The sequence below is a fragment of the Poecilia mexicana genome, unplaced genomic scaffold, assembly GCF_051168715.1.
Source record: "Poecilia mexicana isolate PSO_F unplaced genomic scaffold, ASM5116871v1 scaffold_3, whole genome shotgun sequence".
NCBI lineage: Eukaryota > Metazoa > Chordata > Actinopteri > Cyprinodontiformes > Poeciliidae > Poecilia > Poecilia mexicana.
The window spans coordinates 1,044,541-1,063,494 of NW_028263372.1; the positions used below are offsets into that span (position 1 = coordinate 1,044,541).

General features: G+C 37.6%; 1 protein-coding gene across 1 annotated transcript in view; it reads right to left on the bottom strand.

Moving 5' to 3' along the window:
• LOC148160072 (CD81 antigen-like) overlaps positions 1 to 18,954 on the bottom strand; it is a 31,153-nt gene that overhangs the window by 1,683 nt on the left and 10,516 nt on the right. Inside the window, exons 2-7 of the mRNA XM_088004020.1 lie at positions 18,627 to 18,741; positions 8,166 to 8,263; positions 8,009 to 8,083; positions 6,153 to 6,272; positions 5,914 to 6,012; positions 1,028 to 1,111 (exon numbers count right to left, since the gene is read on the bottom strand). Of these exons, the coding sequence (XP_087860146.1) occupies positions 1,028 to 1,111; positions 5,914 to 6,012; positions 6,153 to 6,272; positions 8,009 to 8,083; positions 8,166 to 8,263; positions 18,627 to 18,741 (591 nt within the window). The remainder of the gene's footprint in view (positions 1 to 1,027; positions 1,112 to 5,913; positions 6,013 to 6,152; positions 6,273 to 8,008; positions 8,084 to 8,165; positions 8,264 to 18,626; positions 18,742 to 18,954) is intronic.

Sequence of the window (18,954 nt, forward strand, 5' to 3'; positions counted from 1 at the left end):
TGTTCTGGCACTTATCTAATATAAGAACTCAACAGGCAAGGTAAAACGTTACAATGTGCTAGTTATCAAAGTTAGAATTGATTGACAAGTAATAAAATTTTCAAGATTTTTTCATAAAATCTTATTTAATATTTAAGTTAAAAAGAATAATCTTCCTGAATAATAATGGCTCTTGATAATTGAACAATATGAGAAAAACATGCAACTGTAATAATGCTCTTGAATATTATAAGGTAATATGGAGTTGCAGTTAACCCATACTTGACTTAGCATCTCTCTTTTTGTTTTTAATCAAAGTATTAATTTATTTTACATCACAGTAGACGTTACAGCAACGGTATGTTACATTAGTGAAAAAGAAAAAACAAAGTACTGTGGGCTAAAAAATGGATATTAATGAGAGTGTGCACGTGTGTGTGCAAGCAATGGTAGTGAACTGAATGAATTAACACTGACGTTATCAGTGTGTAAAGCAGTTAAAACAACAATCAAGTTGATCAGAAATCAGTAAATTATGTGTAAGAGCTTCAAATAATAGAGTTAAAAGTTCATTCTACTAAATGGAGTTTATTAGATCATTTACAGGAATTACAGAAAGAGAATAATTCTCAATCATTCCATTTTTGGGGATAAAATAGGCTGTGTATTTGGCCAGCCAAGTCTGACTATGTTCCATCTGAAATATCATAGCCTACCAGAGTTTCAGTCTAACCATCCTTTGAGATGCTTGGATTTAAAACAAGCATGTTAGGTTTGAAGCCTATGAATAGACCTGCTACCATGGAGATATGCTACCATCACAGTGATGTATTTTGGTTCTGTGCTTTATTTCTTTAAGAAAACGCTAGACCTTAATATGATTAGAATCAGACTTCTATTACACAATAAATATCCTGTGCAATTATGTATATGATAAAAAAGTCTACATCTACGTTTTGTATTTTAGTTGAATGTTAAATCTTGATCAATGTATAGAGTAATAACAACATAATAACTCAGCTCAGCAGAAACATCTTCAGGATCTCACCATTATGACAGCAACCACCAGTGCAGCGATTCCCACCAGATAAATCTTATCTGAAAAGAGTTCGTCGATTTTCCCGTGGCAGTCCTGAAAACAAACACACAGTTAGAATTCCAGTCCTGTGTTTTGGATTCAGACTGAAGCTTTTACTTACAGTAAAATTTTTTTAACACTCTCAATTTGGGATAACAGTCAAATGAACTTGATATTAAGAAAATCACTGGATGCTACACTATTTTAAGGAAAAGTTTTCTTTATATTAAGGGGGGAAATGAATAATTACAATAAAACCAAATTTGAACCTTAATTATGATAAACCCAGTAGGTCGGGGAGAATTAGGCCAGAAAAGATATCATGTAAAATGTCACTTCCATGTTTAGTAAAGCAGTAGACAAGTGTTAATGTTAAATAGTGACAACTGTACACTATTTAATGTACAGTCTCTTATTTGTATAAAAATATTTTTTTCATTAGCTAAAATCTGCATGCTTCCAGTTACCTTTAGCTTACAGCTGGTGCAGCTGAATTTCTCCACTGAGGGGCAATAAAGGATATTTCTATTGTTTTCTAATATGTACCTTTGAGTCAGTTGGGCAATTATTTTATTAGAACTGTTTATCTTTCATATGCCTCTATGGGCTTCTACTTGCCTGTTACTTTGCTGTTGATACAAATAGTTTTTACTGCTGAGTGACAGATAAAGGATCCTTCTATAATATAACAAATTGTATTGATCTGAAGTATGCAAAACATGTGCTTTACAGTGTAAGCAATATTCAGAACTATTCAGCTGCAGCCCTGTACATGTCTGTCTGTTGTAATTTCATAGAATATTTGTCAGATTACAGCAGATCTTTGGAGAAGGGCAGTGTCTCTTGTGGCTGACCTCAGAGGACATGCGGCTATTTGGGCCAGAATGGGTCTGCTTTCATTTCATTTTGATGCGAATAATGCATTTTTCTCATATCAGTTATAGCAAGATATTGATTATTTTGACATCCCTTCTAGTGCAGCTCTGCCCCACCACATTCTTGGCTGTTTTAACCCTCAGTGCCTGGCCTCACAGGAACCACATAGCGACCGCGCCGCTGAGTTACGTGGCAAGGCTCCTCTCTGTCCTCTGCTTCACTCATGATAATCATTTCAGTTCCGTGACTTCCTGTCTACTTCCTGTTTCACTGTGTCACACATTAACTGATGCATTACAATTATAAAAAAGAAAGCAGCAGCTTTACAAAAATTTTAACTCACAACTGGAGTGAACAAATGAACTCTGCAGAGCTATGCATACTGCAGTGTAAGAAGAGGAAATGGTAGTTCCCAATTATCAAGCTTCATCTGTAAAATGTTTTGTGGTTGGCACTTTTCATTTCCTTTTTTTTCAGCATGTCATTTTGCAAAAAGCTTTTTTTTTCTCTTCCTGCTCTGCATCAGGAGCAAACACAGCTTGTCCAGAATCTTGTTTCTTCATTTGTTAGATCAAATAGGTTATTTGCAGTAAAAAATAACATATAAAGTAACATGTATGCCTTGCCAACAAAATAAAGTTTTTATATGTAGTGTTTTTGGTTGGTCTGAACATTGTGAAGCATTAAGCACCCTCAGGTATTTTGGAAAGGTTTACTCAAACTTTGAGAGACATTTATTTCAGACGGAAAAACAACAGTAAAAATACCATGGGCTATTTAGTCTTAGAAATTTGACTACTGTATTGTTTATGCTGCAATGCATCCTGGGTAGAAAATGTAGAGGGGGTGCAGAGGTGCTAGCTCCATCCACCCAAGAAAGCAATGTCTGAGTAACTTTGAGCTCTTCTCTTTTAACACATTGAATAGAAGACAACGCATAAATGTCAAATGTAAAATGAAGATTCCCGTTTGATGGGAATCTTCATTTCCCGATGAGGAGGACCAAACGGAGGAAGAGGAGAATCAGAAGAAGCTGGTGTTTGTGCTGCCACTGCTTGGCAAACCCTGAGCTGCAGCCTTTCAAGGTTAGCATCAGGATCAAATCATTAATCCAACTATATGAGAATAGTGGGTTACAAAAACTTAAGCCATGTTTCCATCAGCGGTTTTATGTGTGCATTTTGAAGTAACAAAATTCAGTATAACATCCTCATTTTTGCAAAGTGTTTACGCTCACTTGAGGTGGTGAGCTTCAAGAGACTCTTTTTCAGTATGCACTTTGAAAGACAGTTCGTGTATAAATAGAAAGATGGAAACCAAGTTCTGACCAAGTTCTAACAAAGTGAACATTCTCATCTACTAGTGAGTCTGCGTCTTACAAGGCACAGACTCACTAATTAATTTTTTATTGAGAAAAATTATTTTTTCAATAATTATGACTGTTTACCAGAGGTATGGAACTCAGAAATTTTCAAAGCCCAAACCTCCAGCTGAGAGGGGAGGAATGCAGCTTTGGGAGGCTGGTGAGGCACTGCAGGCTGGGATGGGAGGAGAGGACTGCTGAGATGTGTGTTCCAAGCTAATTAGCAACCTTTACTTCCTGTTTATTATAACTATGTGTAGAATAAACAACTGACAAAATGGCGTTTGGCGTGGCTCAAAACCAGTAGATGGAAATGCCAGATTCACATTTCCTTCTTTTATTTTTGGGATATTTCAAACGTTTGCCTAAAACTTGCATTTGTCCTTTCAGACGTTTTATGGGCCTTCACAACAGAGTGCTAGCGTTAATTTCTCATGTTTAGGCTCAGCTCCACTAACACCCACACCATCAGCCCAGCATGCATTGCAAAGATGAGAAAATGGGAACCTCAATACATGAAAAATATCACAGAGATACACAATTTTTGAAACAATTCTGAGGTTTTACATATAACAAACAACTTTAAGGGTAATAGGAAATTAGAACAAATTAGCCCAACGAGTTCAACAGGTCATGGATCATTTTGACAACATATTAAATCAGGGGTCACCAACTCCAGTCCTCGAGGGCTTCCATCCTGCAACTTTTAGATTCACCTCTGCTCCAAAATGTCTGAATTCCCTCACCAGCATTCATTCCTCTCTGCAATAGTCTGGAAACAAGCAGTTTATTTGATCCAGGTGTGTTTGAGCAGAGACACACCTAAAAGTTACCGGATGATAGCCCTCGAGGACTGGAGTTGGTGACCCCTGTGTTAAATAATCCAAAGATATTGGATTATTTAACACAAATAAACTAAAATGTGACTAAAATGAGAATTAGTCACTACCTTTAAATCTGGAATAACACCAAAACATGTTTTCTCCCCATTTCAATTCTGATTTTAAGGCAGCATTTCACTGAGAAGAGGAATCACTACAACATGATATTATGAAGATCAGGCTGTGAAATGAGATAAAGAAAAACTTTTAAAGTTAGACATCATCTGATGCCTAACTTTAATATTTTTTGGTTCTGCTCTAATCTGAACCTCCACTTAAGTATTTATTCACATTGGTCCTTTATCCATCTCTTTCTAGCTCTCATGTCCCTACAGAAAAAAGCATCCTCTGCAGCATGACGCTACCACCATCATGTTTCAGTTTAAGAATGGTGTGTTCAGTCTGTGTTAGTTTTCTGTTTAAGGTCATGTTTCAGTGATTAAGTTAGTAACAGGTTGCTTTTTTTGTTACTAATCACTTTCTAACATTAGCTAAAGCTGTCCTCCACCGCTCCACATTAAGATGAAGAGTCAGCGCCTCCTGTCTGCAACTGCCAGAGGGACGCTTCATACCAATTTGATGACCAGTGATTTAAGACGATGTTCTTAATGTGGTTATAGTCCACCGAAAGGAAATGTGGTTTTATGACCCCAATAAATAACATCTGCCACCAGGAGGTTGCTCAGAGTTTCTTTGGTTTAATAGTTATACTTTAAAGGAGTAAATTGACCCAAACTAGGATAAGAACTGCATTTAATAGAAATTGTGTAATAAGAAAAACAGTTACTAATAAATAACATTATATGTAGGTTGTGAACATTTTAAAGGAGCAGTCTTAGGTATTTTCCAGAGGCATTTCATAGCACAATCAGGTAACTATGTTACCTTCAATAGTTGTAAAAATGTTAAACATCAAATAGAACTTTAAAAAAATTTCAAGGCATTAGATTTCAGTTCAATGCCTTGAAATTGGGCCTCTGTCTCTTTAAAAACTCCTGCTCTTTCTAAAACTCTGCCTTCAGGAAGTTATTACAACATGGCTGTTCTATTAACTCGAGTAAGCGCTGTACTGAGATGTAGCTTTTATGTTGAGCTCAGTAGATGCACAGTTCCTTCAGGTGTTTGCTAATTGCTGCTGGCTATTCTGAAGGAGCTGAGTGGTAGAGTCATGGCGGTGAAAGATCGGAAGCTTAGAAACTGCAGCTCCACAGAGGAGCTGCCTCTTGAAAGCAGTGCTAAGTTCACCCAGGTGTTTGGCACAGCTGAATGGTTGCCATGGAGATTAAAAGATTTCTCAAACACGCATGATATAATCAAGGCAACACTCTGAGTATGTTTATGATGTCGTCATCACAGCATAACGTAAAGCTCAAAAAAGCCAATTTTACGTTAAGGCTATTTATCTCTAGAATTCTCAACAATACTGCTCTAGAATAAGAAATAAACTAACATGAAAATGTCAAATTCACTTGTGTAGAAAGTTTTGTTTCTGGTTAAAAAAAAAAAAAAAAAAACATGGCTCCTAAATGTACCTACAAATTGCTGAATTGGCATGTAGAACTTGAATTGCATTTAATAATTTGTACTTAACTACAAAATGAGCCTAATATAGACTTCCAGAATGGGTGTATGAACATAAAGCGGTCTAGAAAAGCCTTGAAAATGGACATATTATCAAAAGCCTGTTTCTGGCTGAGGGTGAAAAGGAAAATGCTGACATAGGTGATATTACTTACAACAAGGGTCCATTGGCTGGAGCAGACGTCCTGAAAGCCGACTTTACTTGTTATCACTGAGAAAGCTGAGGTCACCTTGTCCTTACCACAGCATTGAAGCTGAAACATAAAAACATCACACAGATGACAGAATTAAAAGGTTTTTACAAGACACCAAATTTTGACTTGATTTTGTTCCAAGAGGCAGTTTTACACAGTTCATTTCTGCTGGTTTAGTTTTCAATCTAACATGGTCGTACCGTCTCATGGAAGGCCTTGAGCACTTGTTCAACAGCCTTCTTTTTAGTCTGGTCATTAAGGGTGTCTGATATGGCCATGTCATAGACAGAGTCATAGAACTTCTTCATTTCCTTTGAAACCTGGAAAAGAAACCAGATTTTATAATAGCAGTTTCACCCACATTAGAACCAAAAGGTGGTGGCAGGTGGTTTGGAGCTCTGACTGAATAAGAGAAGTGACAAACAGAAGGCAGCAGCTGGTTATGCAGTGAAAGTTCTGGTATTACCTACAATCTATGCAAAGGCATCATGTCAGAAACCGAATTTATAATAATATATAATATATAATTGCGCAATTTGAGAACATAAATTTGCCAATTTCAAAAACTCTTTTTTGTCAAGGAAAGGTTCTGGCGCTAGGATGAGGTGGGTTTTTGGCTGGATTAAAATTTGTTTGTTTCACAAAGCTGCTATGAAAACTTTTTTTGCTTCACACAAGTCACTTAACACCCGAACGTTAAACTGGCAGCACAAACCACAAAGAAGAAGAAAGGAAGTAATTGGAGGATGATGGCCTACCATGATTTTAGTAACTAATGTGTGAACAAACTCATTCACATGTAGGTTTTAAATAGCTTTATTTGTTAATGGAAAAATCCAAAACTGTTTCAACATTAGCCAAATATTGACAGTTTTGCACACATTTGTAGTAGAAATGCAGGAAAAGTTTGATCTGAGGTCAGCTTCTCACCTTCGTCCTCTTCTGGTGGCTAATGCACCAGAAGAGGGAACAAGGCCAAGAGCCAAGTCCCAGCTAGAGTTAAAAACTGTATAAATGTTCAAGTCAGTAAGACTGTTTTCGCTTTCTACCCATAGTTTTTGAATAAAACTGTAATACTGAAGTGAATTTCTTATTGATTACCTCATAATTTGGGCAACTAACTCATTGTAGTCCAGTTTCTCTTCTGCAGCTCCATTGGATGTTGAGTTAGATCTGCATATCACGAGAATAAACTGGGTAAAATTAAAGCTACTTTGTTCCCATTTTAAAAGCGACTCATACCAGACCATTCACTTAATAATGAAGCCAACTAATGGGCAATCCTAGAAAAAATCCTGCTAGAGGCTGCAGAAGACTGATAATGGACATGGATGTTTATCTTCCAGTGGGACAACTGAATGGTTCAAATCAAACCATTAGAGGCCCAGTCAAATTCTAGAATTTAATTAAATTGGAAAACTTTTCTGATACTGTCCACCTATAATTTTTCTGCGCTTGAGTAAAATTGGAGAGAATTATGGGCAGATTTCAGCATCCATATGTGCAAAGGTGGTAGAAACATTTCCCAAAGAAGATGTTGTTTTAACTACTCTATTCAGTTTATCTATAAAGTGCCTCACTTTACAAAAAAGTCCTTTTGGTCCAATCATACATTTGTTAAAATTTGTTCTAAGGAAACCCAGCAGATTGTGTTGTCATTGACTTTACAGAAACACCTCATACTGAGCTTGCATGTAGCAACAGGAGGGAGGAAAACTTCCTATTAATAGGCAGAACCAGAACTTGGCTCAGTATGAACAGCCATCTGACAAGGGTCACGTTTTACTTTGTATTCTACAAAGCACAACAAAGAGGAGCTAAAAATATACAGGATACACTTTTCCAATGTTTTTTGTAAACAATTTGAAAAAAAAATATAATTTTCCTTCTCCCTACTTGATTATGTTAAACTTTGTTTTAGTCTGTCATGTGAAAACCTAAAAAAAAATAAAATAAAACATTTTGTGGTTTTCATGTAATGAAATGTGCTAAAGTTCTGGGTGTGAATACTTTTGCATGGTACATTACTTTAGTCTCCACTTCTGTTTCCACTTACAGTGTCTTTGTTCATGTAACCCAAGATCCCAGCAGCAATTACACCAGCGAACAGGATGACCAGGCAGACGAAAAACTGCAGTAGAGAGGAAAGAGAAAGGAAACAATTAGAAGGCACTTTATGAGGCTGGAATGACTGCAGGATAAAACCAACTCACAGTTCCCAATAAACACTGGGACTCCTGAATAGCGCCGTAGCATCCAAGGAAACCGACCACCATCATCACAGTGCCCACCGCGATCAGAATGTGGACACCTGGACAGACAAATAAAAAAAAACACAGTAAAATCACGCTGTTTCAATATGGATCTGAACAAAAAACTTTGCTCAGTTAAATCTAGGCAGTACTATTTGACGTACAACAGGGGGCAGCACTCGGATTTTCTGTCAGCAGGAAAAAGTGAGTCATACTCCTTATTTGCACCCATGTTGTTCCCTCTTTTATTCCTTCTCCATAAAGCAACACAAATTGGTCTAGAAGGATATTAAACTGGCTCTGGAGTTCAGTTTTTCCCCCTCGCAATCTAACTATTGACCTTTGTGTCTTTGTTCTGATCTGGGCAGTTTATTTGACTTGGAAGATTAGATGGACGACTAGCAGAATGGAAAAAACGTGTCTGCTTGGTATTTAAGAGGTGACTCTCTCCTTTAAATGGTTTTCCTGAGTGATGATCCACACTAAGCTGACACAGTCAGAACTTCCTTACCTTTGTAGCACATATATAAAAAATAGAAAATGTAAAAATGACATTTGAAAAGCACTCAGCTTTCCTCTCAATTATAAATTATAAATATATCTGCAGAATTTCAAGAATGTATCACATGTAGTTTGTGAAACCCACTAGCTATGAAAGTAAGGGTCTCATAAATAGTGACATCATCTTGCTGGTGTTTCCTATAGTAGCAATTTGAATGATACGAAAAAAAAAGAAAAATCAAAACCTTTACTGGGTCAAATGTACAGAATCTTCATCTCATCAGCGGTGTGTTTGTTACTTGTTGGAATGGAACATTTTCTCATCTGCCTGTGAGGAACAGACAAAGACTGTTCTAAAATAATGCTACGCTAGGTCTGAGGCTAAAGCTTTCCCAGCCTTAACCAGTGATGTTGCTCCTTTGCTCAATTTGTTTGGCTCATGTCCTGTGGAGTAATAATAATAATGATACAAAAAAGGGCGTATTTATGAAATGCAATACACTTATAATACATTTATAAGTGCAATACAAATTGATTTGTGGTTCTGAAATATTTTACAGATGTAGCATGAATTTAAATTCAGCATTTTGAAAATCCACATTTTGCTGCCCAGCCCTATTCAATAATTTAAAATCTATACTCTGATGAGGGTCATTTATTTATGTTCATTGACTTTAGTTTGGCATTTAACACAATCTTACCAAACAAACTCCGGTAACACTTTATTTGAAGGGGGTTGAATAAGACTGTCATGACACTGTCATAAACATGACATAACACCTGTCATGAACATGAATAAGCCTTCATGAATTTTTATGACTGTTGTCATAAAGTGTCATTCGGTAAATTATGACACTTTTAATACAAAGTTGACATTATTTGAAATGTCTTTGTTATGACAACTTGACATTAACCAGGAAATCATTACTGTTTAAACTTTACCTTTAATAACATAAAGTTACCTAATTTTTAAAGTGCAATCAATAATACTTTTATAACAAATTTATACCAGTAATGATTTCTGGTTAATGTCAAGTTGTCATAACAAAGACATTTTGAATAATGTCAACTTTGTATTAAAAGTGTCATAATTTACCGAATGACGCTTTATGACAACAGTCATAAATATTCATGAAGGCTTATTCATGTTCATGACAGGTGTTATGTCATGTTTATGACAGTGTCATGTCAGTCTTATTCAACCCCCTTCAAATAAAGTGTTACCCAAACTCCTATTGGAACTGGGATAAGCAGTCTACTAAATAACTGGACATAAGACTTTAACCTTAATTAAACTTTAACCAACCACTCCCAGTGTGTGAAAGTAGGACCCTTATATTGCACCGATATAAGGGTCCTCAAGGCTGTGTGTTCAGTCCACTACTCTACACACATGACTGTTCTGCTTCCCAACCATCCAATCACATCACCAGGTTTGCAGAAAACAAAGTGGTCGATCTCACAGTAACTTATTTTTTAACAACAAAAAGACAAATGACATAATGGGACGTTTTTGCCTGTCCATCCATTCACCACTTTACAATAACAATGAGGTAGGAGAAAGACTCTCCAGCTTTGGGTTTCTGGGGCTGTTATATGACTTAACCTGGATTGATACATCACCATTATGGCGCGTCCAACTGTGACCCTTCTATCCGAAGAATCTAAAGAGAGCCAAATTTCCTAAAAGGTTTATTATTAACTTTTACAACTCTGCTATCCAAAGTTTGGTAACCTACAGACTTTCAGTGTGGTTCTCCAGCTAAGCAATCCAGAAGGTGGTGAGAATGGCTGGCAACCTGCCGGAGATCTTTGTCTACATATCCTGCTATTTACACAAAACACACAACATCCTGAGAAGCCAGTACCACCCAGCACTTCACCTGTTCCAAAGGCTGCCATGGAGAACATACAGGTAAGATCCACTAGGATGGTCAACAGGCTGTACCCTAAGGCTGTAAGATTGCTGACCATCATTGACTCCTTTTTCCCCCTCCGTCCATTTAAGCATTTGCAATGGGTGAACTATTACTATCATTATTATTGCTCTTTATCAGATTGCACATGTACCATCTGCACTTCTTGCACTATGCCTGTCGGCTGACTCCCGAAGGTTTTTAGGTTATCACAACAAAAAACAAATTACTGAAAATGAAATTGAATTGAAGGTCAACAACATAATGCAAGGAGCTGTCATAACATGCTAATCTAGGAGGAGTGAATGCTGCTTGTTAAATTTTAAACATCAAGTAGGCAAAAGAAAAATGAAAATAAAAAATCAGCTTCTACATGGTTTGTGGCAAACTGTAAGCAGGAGTTCTTATGGAATTCTTTTCCCAACATCTCAGATTTGGACTAATAGTTGTCCTGTTGACAGATTCCCCCATAATGCTTGTGGATTTCACAGCTTTTTCACACACACGCACGCACGCACGCACGCACGCACGCACGCACGCACGCACGCAAACAAAAACTGAATTTATATTTGAGAACAAGTTCCACATAGATGGTTTATGAAACTAACTTGGCCGTGCAGGATTTTATTTAAGGTCAGCACAGAAAAGGGGCAGATTACAAATATATGCCAACCCATTTCAGATTTCAGTTTGTAAAATATATTGTAAGAAAATATTTTTCTTCCTACTTCATAATTATGAATTACTTTGTGTTGATCTATCACATACAGCTGCAGTGCTTAAAAGACATTTGTCATTTAAAAGTAATGCAAAAATCAAGCAGTATGAATACTTATCAATGTAGGAAAAGATAAAAAGGCAAAAACAGAAGAAAGCCACCAAATAAATCAAGAAAGGAAGTAAAATAAAAGTTTGAAATTATGACTAAAAAACAGTACATAATTTTAAGGTATGAACATGTTTAGAGTATTCCTGCATATTAGCAGTTACTACTAGTGTTTCATATTTACTTGATTTATGGGTTTTTTTCTACTTGACTGGGCAAGGCATATTGCATCACTTCCTGGGATTTTGATTTATTGCCACATAGTCTGTCTGATCAAAACTAAATGATTTGTGTTTTCATAAAGTGTATGTAAATATTTGATTGTTACTGTATTTCCCAAATGCTGTATAGTAAATGTTTCATCATAAATCTAATCAATGACTGGCTTAATTATTGATCAAGTTACCAATGGCTAAATGCCTAGACTGTCAGAGTCCACAGCCTCCTAATGGCCCACAGTAACAACTCTTCAGCCATGTTGGAAACACTCCTCTAACGCTTGTTCCAGGCTCAGAGGACGCCAGCTATCCTACACCATCACTCTTGCCTGTCAGCTCGGTCATAATTTAATTCTAGACCACTAACTGGGGCCATGCTTTGTATATATCCTATCTATCTCCCACATCCTCTTCACTCACTGAGCTAGACAAGTACGCGTGATTTCTAAATCAATAATTTTGCAAGTGCTCTGTCCATCTTTTATACTGGGCCGTTCAGATTGACACAGCACTTACAGTTTGTCAAATACCACCTTCATTTGGCATTCAGCCATCCTCTCTGTGCAATGCTCTCAAAAATTCCATCCATTTGAATGCTTTTTTCCCCAGATTGTCTTCCATTGTACTCTTTGGGTGCAACTATTCATCAAGCATTACGAGTGGAAAAACTGGTGATCTCTCTCCCCGTTGCTGTACATAAAGTGGATTAAAATCCTCCTAAATTGAGGAAACTAAATGACACAATAGATGCTGTCAAGTTAATTCCTCTTGAGATCTTCTAAATTGACAGTATATTTAAACACTGAAAAGCCTGTTACCTGGTCTGAAGGTTCATAAGACTGCAGTCCTCTAACAAACTTTTTTTATTTTATTTTATTGTATTGACTGTTTCACAAAATTTTTAAATAAAGGTTGTCACTCTACGTTAGATTAACTTGATTAACTTTTGATTTAACTTTTTTTTGGTGTTGACACCAAAATTTATCTTGAGTACTAATAAAGGCAAACCAACTAGGTATATCTATTTATGGTAAGAAGCAGTTGGACAAGTGTAGATGAGTGTAAGTAATTAAAAAGTGGAAGAGCCACTTATTCACGATTCAGTACTTGTGGATTAATCTATTTACAGATTTGTATGTAAAGAGTGACTTCAAATTAGTATTTGAACATACCTAAAATATTCTAAACAAGATGAACATTGGGAAACTGGAATACCTGGGTGCAATCCTTGACATGCCATCTGGTGTTTGCAAAGGGAGAATCCAGAAGTTAGGTATTCAAACAATTTTTTGGAGGAGGTCTCATATAATTGTGGATTCTGCCAATTCATGGTCTGCTGTTATACCCATCTCCTGCATATACCAGGGGTCCACTGTAATCTAAACAGTTACTTTTCCTAATATTTCAGAGCTATGTTCAAGACATATAATCCTAATAGCAATAGCAGTTTCCAATGACGACAATGCTGACATGTTTTATTTCATGCTCATTTTAGATTCTAGGTCAACTTACCCAAACGGACAATTCAATGTACAGCTGACAAAGAAATCTAAAAAAAACGTAACAATAGAAGATTTATTTAGCATTAGTGCTACAGTCGGAGTAGGATGTCGTAGAGGTTACAGCTAAGCCATCCAGCTATTGTGCACAAATACAATACAAGTTTTCCTTGGAGCAATTTCCTTTTCCCTGTTTTGCTATAGTTTCTTAACAAAACAGCACAACTATAAAAACTATAATGATGTACACTAAGTATACTGGCTTTATCTGTTTTTAGAAAGTCCTTTTCTCCAACAGTGCCGTGTCATACATTGTCTGATGGCTCAGGCCTTAATCTGTTCACTTGTTTTATGCAGCACTACATTTCCCCCAGTGTAATATAAGCCTGGCAGGCCACCAGACTTTGCTTGTGCCCCCACCAGGCTAAGTGTTGCATTTATTTGTTATAGTTTCTTATACACCAATAACTCATGACAAAGATGGAGTAAAGAGTCTCTTTGTTGAAATGGTTGGAAGCACAATGGCAACATAGTATGTGAACACATCTGAGGTCAGGTGTCTTTTTATTCACTGGAATTCCAGAACCACTGCCTGTATTTACCAGTCTACACTGTAGACAGTCTGTGATTTGTCACTTTATTTGCTGAAGTTGTCACTTCAGCAAATAATGTGACAAGTCACAGATAAAGGTTTTTTTTTATTTTTTTAAATTGCACGCTTTAATTAGGATGAAACAGTTCAAGTGCAAAAATCTTTTATTTTTATTGTAATTGTGTTCGTTTGCTTTAGCATTCGAACACAGAGCATAGTAAGTTTTCTGGGAGAAATCGTGCAATATCACTTTGATAATGATCTATGGATGGTTAAATTCTTTGTAAAGATTTTTTAGCCACCTGTATTGGCTGGAACTTTATTAACTTGCTTGTTAAATGTTCTCCTGAAACATCAAACGTGTAAGCAGACAGAATCTTTCGATCCATCCCAGAGTATTAGCAAATTGTTGTACAGTCACAGCTTCCAAACTCTACTGTAAGTGATGCACATTATTCGGTTGCCATAAAAGAAAACAACCCTCATAAATTCTCCAATGTGTCCCAGAAATTAGGGACATTAGCAGCCAGGCATGTCAGAAAGGAAACGCCTATCCAACCCAAGAATTATATCTATTAGTTTGACAGAGTTCATTCCTGCAAATTGCAGTTAATCTTTATTTCTTCCAGTCTCAGGTGTCCTTCCATTACTTTCTGTGAGCCTTAGCATCTTTGGTACAGCAGTAGGCAAAAAGTGTGGACATCTACTAGAGAAAGACATTATTCAGTTCAGTTTGCATTATGTTTGCATACATAGTGTGAGCTCAAAGTTTGAATAAGTGTAGAAAAAAATTGATACTGCACTTATTACAGCAGTCATTTGAGATGTCAATACAGCACAGAAATGTTGAAGGAAACATGGTACAGCTCTCATCCATGTGTTGAATGAATCGACTGTTGTGCTAATAGCACAAAGCAGAACTGTAGCAATACAGTAAGGCCAGAAAAGTAGCCTGAGGTCATTCAGTGAAGCAGGGTCAGGTATTACATAAAAAAATTAAATAAAACCTCCAGCACCTAAATTAAACCAGAAGCAGAGAATCGCCTCAGCTGTTTGGAAAAGCAAAAAAGAAAAGATGCATGCTTCACATTAGGGCAGAAAGGAATCTCCACTTCTCTGGAGCTAGCTTGTTATTGCTGCCTGGAAAACTTAGGTGTAGTTTGCAATTTTACAAGCAAGCACAAAGGCTTGGCAAGAGAGTAGGGGCTTTATTACAGCAGTTAGCAACAAAAATGGAACATTTGAGATCTGGCCTCTCTCTGTCACACATGCCTCCTGCATTTCAGATAATGAATGTTTAGTATGTTCCATAGTTTCAGGGAAACTATGGAACATAGTTTGATTAATTCCGTCAGTGGGAATTAATCACTCTGAATCTCACTCTTTCAAAGACTGTTTCAAACTTGATCTTAATGTAAATTACAGTATGGATGATTTCCATTCAACTGATCAATAAATATGGGAAATTTGCTAAATCACAACAGAACAGAATGGTGGGCAGAAACTGGCCAATCAGTAAAAACAGCACATCTTGATAGTGGATAACAGAACAAGGTGGCGGGATGAAAAATGCATGAAAATAAAAGTTTAACACGCACCTAATTTTTGACCAAGTACGGGAGGCTTTCTCGTACATAGCACTTATTAAGGCCGACAATTGGGATCACTAAGCTTAAGACTTTGTAAGACCACATATAAAACCTGGTCTGTAGATCAGGGAGACACAGCTCATTGTGCGCTGCCTAATCGACAATAAATGATTAAAACCACACTAGATGTACCAATGTCACCCTTAATAGTTACTGACTTTAAGGTTTGAGGTATGTTTAATATCTTTAGGGGGTAAACTGTAGTGCAGCTAGCAGAAGAAACATTCACCAACAACAGATAGAGTAAATATGATTAAAAAAGGGGTGATCTTAACATTGACGGCTCAGTGACAAATGTACAGGTATTTCTGGAATTCCTATAAGCCAGTGGTCCCCAAAGTTGGTCCTTGAGGGCCGGCAGTATGCATGTTTTAGTTCTCTCCCTGATGGTAGTAACAACCTTCTCAGCATGTCAATGTTCTTCTTAGGCCTTCTAATGAGCCATCATTTGATCCAGGTGCGCTAAACCAGGGAGAGACCTAAAACATGCAGGATGCTGGCCCTCAAGGACCGACTTTGGGGACCACTGCTATAAACTGCTACGGTAATGTACATTTACTCCAGACTGGACATGTCTGTGGGACCTCCCTGCACATGTTTCACTGACTCATGTTGGTTTCTTAGGACCTCTATGATTTGGGAGAAGACAGGAAGTTTAATTCAACTTGTGCAATGGTGAGTCAAGGGGAGTCATGTTTTGCAACATCCTGAAGTTCTACTATTGTCCCTCAACAGGGCTGACAGCAGCAGAACTATCAACATATTCCATATGAAGCTGATTAGTCAATCCTTGTTTTATTTCATCTCGTCTTTCTCTGGGCACACACTGAGTTTTCAGGAGTTTTACACATATAACAGAATCTCTACAGGTTTGCATAAGTGTGGAGGGCTTGACATCATAATGTACATTTTCACAATGGTTTAAAACAATAATTTGTGGACCAGGAATTTCAATATACTTCTCTAAAAACCTAAACTCAATTATTCTTCATGTATCACAATCAATCTGATTCAATCATAAATTGAATTTTTTTGAATTTAGGGTTAGGGTTAATCTGACCAACATCACAGGAGTGATCAGATTTCTTTGGGTCAAAAAATGGTGGAGAAAAACAGAAGTTTGCACTCCCCCTTTAAAAAACTGGGGTGTCCCTGCTCAACTTGCTCCATTGTTCAGGAACTTATGATCAAGTCATCGTAGGTACAAAGTCAGATTTAAAAACAAAGAAAAATTTATTTAATCCCAAACATAATTCTGCTGTCAGATACTCTTTGTGACACAAAGCCTAAAGGGATTATGCAACTTGTATGAAAGTGCTTTTATCAGCTTTTTTGCTGATGAGGAAACAAATGTAATTTAGCAGGAAAATTACTAGATAGGAATTTGGACATGGATGCTGAGGAATGTCCCAAATCAGATTTAAACCTTAGTTCCAGTCAAGAACAAGTTGAGCAAACTTCTGGTTATGTAAGCGCCGCTTACTGCAGTTCTGCTGTTCAGAAAGCACTCAAAGCGCGAGTTCTGAAAGTATGTATATATTTATTAGTGCAGGGGGAGGGGTCGTCATGTTTGGTTTATGTTGAGGGATTTTTCAGTGTGTGGGGGTTCTGAGAGACAAAAGGAGAAAACAGATGGAGGAAAAAGAGAAGGTGGGAGGGATTAAGGAAAAATGAAGAGACATAAAGCGACTTTAACACTAACCACAACCAGACGGGGAGATGTGGGTGGAGCTACAGCGTTGAGAAATAGGGCGGTGAAAAGAAAAGGGAGCTCTCTGAAAATGGGGGTGGGGGGCTGATGGGAAAAGTGGGAAGGGGAGGAGTAGAAGAGAAGGAGACTGAGAATTTTTTTCCTATGCTGATTTTTTTTTTTCTCTTCGTCTTAGGAAAGAGGGCCAGGCTTTATGTAATGGGCAGGATGTAGTCACTGAGGGAAAATCACAAAGTGACTCTTACAAACAGCCACAGCTATGCCGCATTAAAGAACAGCCAAACACGCAGACTGAACAGCAACATTTCTCTTCACAAACCCATCATCCTAAATGTTCCTTTCTAACTTTCATTTCTTTTCTCTTCCTCATCTCTGTGCACTGACTCACAGATGCTGATGGAGATGAGAGGAAATGGCAGGGAGGCTAACTTAATTTGGGCGAGCTGAGCTCCAAACAGATTCATGTGACTTGCAGCAGGTCCACTGTTAGTCCTGGCCAGAAGTAGCTGATGATGTGGGCGAGACTGTGGAAGATACACTCACCCAGATCAGATCTCTGAAGCCTTAGCTCCACATGATGCTGGAAACATTCCTTTAAAAATCAGTTTCATGTTTGTGTCATTGAATCTCACAATGTCTCATTTGTCCACAGCGCATTAAAGTTCCACTTCCTGGCCACACCTTAAACTAAGAAGGCAGATCTAGTGAGAGAGAGAGGCCACTAGACTCTGAGCCTTATGGTTGAGAAATTGGCTTAAGATGCATTTTACTTTAATACAGTGCTGGAAGTAAGATGGGAATCTGAAGCCACTAAGTGGGGGGATGCAAAAGGGAAGGACATGAAAACCAGAACAAACTGGTACTGAGTGGTAAGAGAGGGCCAGGAAAACATTCTCCTCAACACTGTCAAACTACGCCCCAATCCTACATCCAGGGGTTTAACCGGGGTGACTCAGGAGAAACCATCATTCTTTCCAGGCTTTCAGCCTCAACACATTTTCTGTTTGGGGTTTGAATGGTTATTGCTCAGTGGGCAGAATAGTCATCTTGAAGTCAGGAGGTTGTAGGTTCTATTCTTCTCTCATATATTGATGTAGCCCTTGGTAAGGCATTAAGTTTCCTACAGATCTTATAATTGTAGAAATGTAAGCAAACATGAGTGAATGTGGTAGTGTAAAGCTCTTTGAATGGTTGGTATGACTGGAAGGGTGTTATATAAATTCAGTCCTTTTATTCCATACATACCTGACCTAGATTTTTTTTATAATATCGGGACTGATGCAGATGTTAATATTGCATCAGTACATCTCTAGAATAAATAGAGGTGTGGTCTGTAAGCCACTATACTCTTCAACACCTTGATTTCTGGACACTGGGACCGGTCAATTAATCAAAAGGCTCTTCTATGGTCTCTACTGCAATGCACTCAAACCTACAGCAGTTTTTGGTGAGCGTGACCTGCTGTAAGGACAGGAACAGAGCAGGTCAGACATGAAGATGGGTTACGTACAGATGTAGAAGGAGGTGGGGGTCTGGGCTCCATCCACTTCAAGCGACATGAGGTTGCTGATCTTTTGGTCATGTCTCAACCAAAGGGCCACGCCCAGGATCACACCTCCAGCAAGCTACAACATAAAACACAAATATCTTAGTAAGATTCAGTCAGGGGACTCCAGGTTAGAAATATTTCTGGATGATGTTGACATTACTGAAATGTACAGAATTTAACAAAAAGAGGAAAAAGATCCTGATGTTGAGTCAAAAAAAAGTCCAATCAGACAAAACCTAAACACCTTAAAGGTTCTTCACAGTCAATTTAAAATATTAAATTCACTTTG